Raw genomic sequence first — 7,844 nt, forward strand, 5'->3', positions numbered from 1 at the left:
GCGCCGAGAGTCCCGCTCTGTCTGTTCGGGGACAGCCTGCTCGCCCGGCAGAGTGAGCGGTGTCCTCGGAGAGGCGGCTGGTGGCTTCTCCGCCGGGGAACCCGTGCTGCTGAGTGAGTGAGCGAGTGGGTGGCTTAGTTCGGGGAGTGAGGGAATGTTAGGGTGAGTGGAAATAAGGGAGCCCGTGGGCCAGGGGAGAAGGGCGAGGACGGCCCGGGCTGGCAGGGTGGGAGCGGCTCGAACAGGGCAAAGGAGGGGCGGGGCGGGCCGGAAAGGCGGGCGCGGTCGCGCAGTGTCCCTCAGAATTCGAACATGCGTAGGCACGCGGCCGCTTTCACAAAGAGCCGCTGGACTCCTGAAGGCTCGATGGAGTCCGAGCATGGTGGCGGTGGCCGCCCTCAGCCTGGCCGGTGGTGCTGGGGTGGACGTGCAGGGCAGAGTGGGTGACACTGACGTGACTGGGGGCGGCCTCCTCAGGGCCTGATGACCAGCCGTGGGGCAGCATGGTCATGCAGACGGAGGGAGCTTCCGACGGCAGGGCGCGCGTGGCTGTCATGGTGTCGTTGACTGGTTGGGGACACGGGAGGGCCACCGGCGTTGGCAGACTGCGCTGCGCGTTGGGCTGGGCACACGTCACAGGACAGCCGCTGGCATCCTTGCCTGAGCTCCCGATCCACTCGAAGCCGTTGGAGGTCACTGGGGTCATTCACGCAGAGGGAGGGACGCAGAAGAGCTTATCCGTTCAATAGTGTCCTCTCTCGGATAATTATCAGTTCAGGTCCTGGTTTTGTTATTTGAAATAGTATTTCTTGCTTTATACGCTAGCGTTATCTTCAGCCTAGCTCGTTTCAGGGACCTGCCCGCACCGGGATGGTTTTCCCAGTGGGTATTTCCTTGGCTTCTAGGAAGTGTATATTAACTCGGAGAACGATCTGAACACAGTAGAGCACCAAGCATACACGCTTTAGGAAAAAAGGGATTTACGCTTGCTCATCATTGTCACATATTAAAATTCATGTCACCCCAAATCCGAAAAGTCAGATTGATGAACATTTCCCCATGCTCGGCACCTTCCCGAATCAGAGCTGCTTTGTCATTGGCCCTCAGCACCTGTGTGTCTCCTGATGTGTCGGCCGCTATAACGCAGTCTGGAACACTTTAAGTAAAGGAGGCGTTATATAAAATAAGCCTCTGTTTTTCTTTTCACACACATTTCGTTGAAATCGTTCTCATCTCAGCGGGAACATCGTTCGGTCTGAATGGCACAGGGGTAGGAAAGAGAACACACAGTCAAAAGCAGCGTCTCACGAATAGTAACTGGATCGGGCCCGTGCCGACCCCTCCCCCAGCCTCCATGAGGCGGAAGTAGTTAAGATTTTGTCTCTTCTCTGTTCAAGTCCAAAAATAAGAATAATAAAAAGGCGAACGATCGCACTGTCGCAGCCATACGAGTAACACAGTCCGTGGTAAAACGAGAGTCTGTGTCCTCACACCGGCGTGGGGGGAAGATGTCGCAGCTGCTTGAGCAGGGAGGGGGGATGTGGAGCCTCTCACTGTACCCCGAGAGAGAGGCCCCAAGCCCACAGCTCAGAGGCGAGACCCAGCCTGGGGCCCGCGGCGGCCGGGCCCGCGAGCCTGCGCGTGTCTTACGTGTTTCACGCCGGGAGTGGCTGTGTTTGTGACGCTGAAATGTCCTCTGCACGCCTTCCAGGGACCACCGTGCCAGCCCTGCTGAACAGCACGTCCAACCAGCTCTGCCTGCATTTCCAGTCGGACATCAGCGTGTCCGCCAGCGGCTTCCACCTGGAGTACAAAAGTAAGGCCAGCGCCCCGCACCTTGCCCTGCTTCCCACGGGGGGTGGGGGAGGAGGGAGGCCGCAGAGGGAAACTGAACCCAGCCCATTACAGAGCGAAGCGGTCGGTGTTCTAGACCCACGTTTAAACGTCGCCCGGACAGGGGTCGTGCAGAGCCTACCCCCTATGAAATAGGTATCGTAAAAGACACGTTGATGGGAAACGTAGAAGTTAGCGTCTGGAATAATTAGGTCAAACAGCTGCTATAATTTCAGGCTGTTTGTGTTAAAAAGCATCAGAAGTAACCATTCGTAATATGATGCGTTTTCCTGTGATAGCAAATAGTCGTGATTAGCATCCGAAAACCAGAACATCACAATTTCCAAATAGACAGTAACCACGAGCCCTTTCGATGGGCTGCCTCCGCGGCTGTGAGGATGAGGGCCAGCCGGAAACAGCCACTTCAGTGTCTGCCTTTGTGTATTTTTCATTTTAATTGGAAGAGAGTATCACAGAAGAGCCACTAACCTTTTAGAAATGGACGGGAGACTGAGTGAATAGTCTGATGAATGGAGGACAGAGATCGAATTCACAAATCTTCTTTGGCACTTGATTACGCAGGTGAACCTCGTACACGTGAAATAAGCATTTCCAATGAGCGCGAGGTTTATTTTAGGACGTGTTTTCAAGCGCTAAAAGTGCTTAGTGTCGATATTCATCCCCTTTAATAAGCAGTTGCAAATAGGCAAATGTGTGGATGAGCTTTAATAAGTGATCTTTAGAATTGAGAGAAACAGTTCGCTGTGATGTAAATGAATGCGTGTTTTTGAAAAGCCAGATTTCCAGCTGATGATAAATATTCTGAACCAGACACAAACCCAGTATGGGCTGTGTTCCATCCCAGTTAAACCCCCTGCTTATTTACAGGCATTCGTAGACAAGTTTATTCCGAGCCGTTTGAATAGGATTGCTTTGGTGGCAGTGTAAACCCATCCTGTGGGCGTTATTCTTGGAGGATGTCTGGGAAGTGATCTACTACATTGACACATTTTGTGAACATCCGTAGATAAAAATCTATAACCCTTGCTTGTGAAAGTGTTAATAAATTCACGAATATGTTTAGCAGTGGGGATATGGGTGAATGCGCTTAGCTTTCCTTCTCGAAGTGATCTTGTCTCCTGGCTCTGCACTCGCTTCTTACGGAAAGACGCGTTGGTAGAATAACGGGTCCACGGTGAGCGCTGTGTGCAGTCGCCCTGCACGCACGGCACTGATCTGTCACTCACTGCCGTCCGCCTGGCTCCCCGCTGGTGCCCTTCACGAAAAGGGACCGCTGTTCCTCACCAGTGTGCCACCTCAGGAACCCAAGGCACCGTTAGTCTTCATTGTATTTCTTTTTTATTTGGCCAGACGTGTAAGGCAGCACCTTCAGTTATCAGAGCGTTGTCGAGCGGTCATTGTTGGGTGCAGACATCGTTCTGATGGCTCCTGTTGTTCCTGTGGGGTTAGAGGCATTTGTGTATTTGTGGAATACACAAAGTGTGTGGAGAATTAATCTTACGAAAGTCAGTATCCAGCAGCGTAAGGACAGCTGAAGTAAGTTGCCAAAAGACCATCTAGTGTTTTTAATCTGTTGATGTATTTTTGCATCTACCTTAAAGTATGCATTTTCAATTGGCGAGTCTCTAAATTCACACTTTTCACTAAAATTTATATCCATGAAATAATAAAAAGAGCAAGCACACGTACTATGCCAGGTCCTGCTCTCAAGCCGTTACAGCCGCTGACTCGTTATCCCCAGAACAACGCTGTGTTTGGGGTGCGCTCAGTTTGAAAGGAGAAAGAATGGCCCCTGGCGTGTTTTCAGGCCGCCCAGGCGCAAGCCGCCCCGCTGCGCCTGAGGGGCCACGTGGACGCCGATGTCCTCCGCGGGGAGCGACCTCCACGCCTGGGCAGCTGCGTGCATGCCCCCCGGTGGGTGTTTCACCAGCGATGACATCGGGCGGCCCAGAGTCGGTGTCGGGGACCCAGCCTGCCGCCCCTAAAACTGGAGCCGTCCTGGTGGCCACACCTGCTCCCCCAGCAGCTCTGGTGTCCTCACGTGCAGGTGAGGACACGGCCCATTGGTGACCGTCCACTCTCCAGGGGTCTCTGACAGGACCCCTCGAGCCAGCAGCACAGCCCTTCACCCACCCGAAGGGATGGGGTGTAACGTTGCCGATGGCAAAGGCGATCCTGGGGCGGTCCGACCTCCTCTGTGTGCTGTAGGTTTCCCGTGAATTCACATAATCCAGGGAAGAGCCCGAAAGAACGCTTACTGAACCGTCCAACCGCCGAGGTTCTTCCGCAGCCTCGCCCTTGACGGAGACGCCAGACGCTGGGAGGGGCGCAGACACAGCCCTTACCCCGGGCGCCCTCCCCGGGAAAACAGCCAAAACAAGGGAATGAACGAATACCCGAGACCTTCAGATCACAGATGTGTAAACAAGGGCGACATCGGTTCATCCTGGAAAGTACACAATCTGAACTGATGGTGCGTGGCAAAGAGCCCAATGGGGGGGGAAGGGGGGCAGCAACTCTTCTTGAATTCAGCGCGGAAAAGTGTCACGTGTATGAAGCTTACGGATGGAAGGACGTAGCCGGTTCGCTGATAGACACTGATCGTTACGTAACTAAACGACGCGCTCGTTTCCGGTGGTTACGGCCTCGCTCACTGGGCTTCCCGCGTTCACTTGCGTTCACCGGCGCGCGCGTCCACGTGTCCGTAGGCAGAGCTCCCCGATCCGGCGGGGTTTGCTGGGGCGACTAAGAAGACGGCCGTGCGGGCCGCCGCGTCATCGTTCGTCCTGTTTTTATTTTGTCGTTTTTCTTTATTTCTTTTCATGCCAGCTTTGCTTTCATTGAGTCTTATTATTGCTTCGACCCGTCTTCATTCTGGGCTTCTTGGATAAAACTATTTAGAACGTTAACGGTCTCCCTAGAGCTGAAACTGTCGGTCTTCAACACGGCAGGTCCCTGCGTGTGGCGTGTGCGGCTCGCGAGCGTGTGCTTCTCACTCTCCTTCTCATCGTTCACGCCATCGTCCATTTACATGTTGCTGTTACGGGCGAGGAAGCCCACGAAATATTCTTTTTACTGTTTTTGCTTTACGCAGTCACTATTCTTTTAGAGCAAACCGAAATAAGAAAAACAGTTAATGTTGACCTTTACGTTACCATCTTCAGAGCTTTTTATTTCTTGGGGCAGACCCACGCTCCTGTTCGAACTTCTTCCGCCTGGGGCGCCCCCTTTGGCGTGTTCTGCAGGGCGGGTCCGCTAACAGGACGTCGTCCCAGCTCGTTTTTTCCAGCCATCGTCGCAGTTTTGTTTCTGAGGCGTCTCTGCGGAGCAGGGAGGCGGGGGCTGCAGGTGTCTGTTCTCCATGTGCTGGAGACGCCGCCCCCGTCATTTCGGTGCTTAGTTGGCGGTGAGAAGCCAGCCACACTCCTTCTGTCCCTGCGCGTGTGACCCGTCTCTCTGGCTTCCTTTAAGGTTTTGGTCTTGCATGTTCGTCAGGTAGACCGGAACGCGTCGAGGTGGCCATCGTATGCGGGATGTGGGGGGTGTGCATTACACGAACACCTGCCAGTCTTATCCTGCGTGGGGGGGCCTAACATTCTCGATCTGTGGTTCCATGTCTTTCATTATTTACGAACGAGTCGTCGCCACTCTCGTCCCCCAGATTTCTGCGCCCTCTCTGCCTGCGTCCCCTGGACCACAGAACACGTCCGCCAGGCCTCCTGGCACGATCTTGTAGTCCGGGTTTGCCGAGTTCTGCTTTACTCGCTGTCTCTCGGGGTGCAGTTTGTGTGGCTGCCCTTGACCTTTCGCAGCGCCTTCTGCCCGCCACGCGGGCCAGCGGGGGAGCCCGCTAAGAGGGCCCCTCGTCTCTGGCGCTGAGGGGTTCCCGCTCGGATTGCCGTCTCGCTCGCTCTGTTGACCGTTGTCCCTGCAATGATGACTCCATGTCCTCACGCGTGCGTCTTTACTGCAGGCCCTTTAACACGCTTCTCGTGGGTGTTTTTACGTCTCTTTACTGTTTCTTAGACGAGTGTGCTCTGTCTGGTTCCGTTACCTGCTTCACCTCTGGACAAAGTGTTGTTTTTCCGCTTTTCTGTGTGTCTGAACTTTGTTTAGTTAAAGCCGGACACCACGAGTGGCTCGGTAGAGACCGCTGTGGGTACCTACGCTGGACCCTCCGCCCTCCTCCCAGCGGGCTGTCCAGCCCCCCCGGCCGGGAGTGGGCCGGCTTGGAGCTGCGTCGTTGCTATGGTTACGCTGGGCGCATCACAGGCTTCACGGTCCTCTGCGGGGCTGTCCCTCAGCGTTAGCATTCCACCGTGGCTTCCGCTCACCCGAAACGCGGTCTCCCTGCCAGCGCGGGCCCTGCTTGGGTACCACTCACACCCCAGGGGATGGGCCACGGTAGGCACCTCAGTGTCCGTGGCAGTCACCGATTGCTAAGCCGCTTGGGGCAAGTGAGCAGGCTCCGAGGTGCAGAGTGACAGCGAGACTCTGCCGCAGCGTGGACCATCCATCGGCGGAAGGGCGAAAGCGAGCAGGACTCAGCCACAGGAGGACGGCGGGGAAGGAGCCCGCCAGCACCGAGAGCCCAGGTGGGAGAGTCCAGCGGGGGGCGGGGGGTGGACAGTCGGAGGACAGGTAGGACACAGGACGCTCGCTACAAGAGCAGGGCGACCCCTCAGCAGCCGGAGGCCCGGGGTGCTGCCGTTCTGGGCAGTGGACGTCCTGCCGTGGCTTGTGTCAGAGAAACACCATCTGATCTTTCTCGAATGCGGCGAGTAAGCTAGTGAGGAGGGACCAGCCGGGCGTGGCCGAGGGGACGCCCAGGCCAGGCAAGAGCTGTCACAGCTGCCAACAGCGGTTATGTGGTCAGAGCGGGTGGGATACGGGGAGACCGAGAACTTGGAATGCACTTGGCGGGTAGAGGTGACAGGGCCTGCAGGTGGATGCAGAGAGGGGGGACAGGAGTGAAATAAGGGGGTCCTAGGGTTCGGCCAGGACAGGGTGACCTGAAATGCCGGCTTCCTCATCAAGTCCCAAACACGCTCAGATTCCTGAAAATATATCTATAGTTATTTTCAGGCGAATGAGGCTCAGAAATAGAAGGAATTGTGTTCTAATTTAATTTTTATACATAATCGAAATATTTTGTTTGGTATTCACTGTGATTTTATGATTAAAACATTTAAAGTTGTGGAGAGAACGAAGCTTGCTATCGAAGGTCACGCAGGTGTTTTTAGCTCCTCCCCCAGCTGTGGGCGGGGTTTTTAGCTCCTCCCCCAGCTGTGGGCGGGGGTGTTTGTTGTCATATCCGTCTTGCGACGGTTCCATCGCCCGTTTTGCAGCAGCGTTTCCCTCTTTGTCGTTGACATTGCAGTTTGGGGGTGCGGAAACCCCAGGGAAATACGTTCTCACTCCGGACCTCCGGGAACGGCAGGGAACTAGGTTCGCTGCGCCGCGCAGCTCTGCGCTGCGGGAGATCTAGTTTGTGCGCTCGCTCACTGTCACTAAACCCCGTGTTGTTATTTGAATCTAGCCTGTGCGTGTTATGGCAAAGCAAAATTATGGAGTCACGGTGAGTTTCTGAGTTCAAATATAAAAAGTTACATGGAAAATATTTCTCTCTTTGTCTGGTATTATCTAGACACACATGGAGTCGCTATGCCCAATAGTGGGCGAGTCTAGAGTATTCGTCCTTATAGAAAACATGTTTCAATATAAGTCCCATGTACAAAAGCCTGTCACTCTATTGACAAGTTGCAGTCGCTTGCAAATTATGATGATTCTATTTTTTAAATCATTCCTTTCATTTCAGGATCGTCTTCCTAGCTTAAAAGCCAGGGTGTGATTCTGTAAAATTCGCCCCTTGGATGTTACAACTTGAAAGCGTTCTGCATTCCGTAGCCAGTCTTGCAAATTTTTCACGGTAGGCAACTAGGAAGTAAAGATGCTGGACGCGGGGTAAGCGATGACAGGTGCCTCTCCTT

General features: G+C 54.4%; 1 protein-coding gene across 1 annotated transcript in view; it reads left to right on the forward strand.

Annotated features, from left to right (window-relative positions):
- The window catches only part of CSMD1 (CUB and Sushi multiple domains 1), a 1,293,618-nt gene that overhangs the window by 1,172,426 nt on the left and 113,348 nt on the right, over positions 1-7,844 (forward strand). The window contains exon 37 of the mRNA XM_039877340.1: positions 1,712-1,816. Within this exon, the coding sequence (XP_039733274.1) occupies positions 1,712-1,816 (105 nt within the window). The remainder of the gene's footprint in view (positions 1-1,711; positions 1,817-7,844) is intronic.

Source organism: Pteropus medius, unplaced genomic scaffold (assembly GCF_902729225.1).
Source record: "Pteropus medius unplaced genomic scaffold, Ma_sr-lr_union100, whole genome shotgun sequence".
Lineage (NCBI taxonomy): Eukaryota > Metazoa > Chordata > Mammalia > Chiroptera > Pteropodidae > Pteropus > Pteropus medius.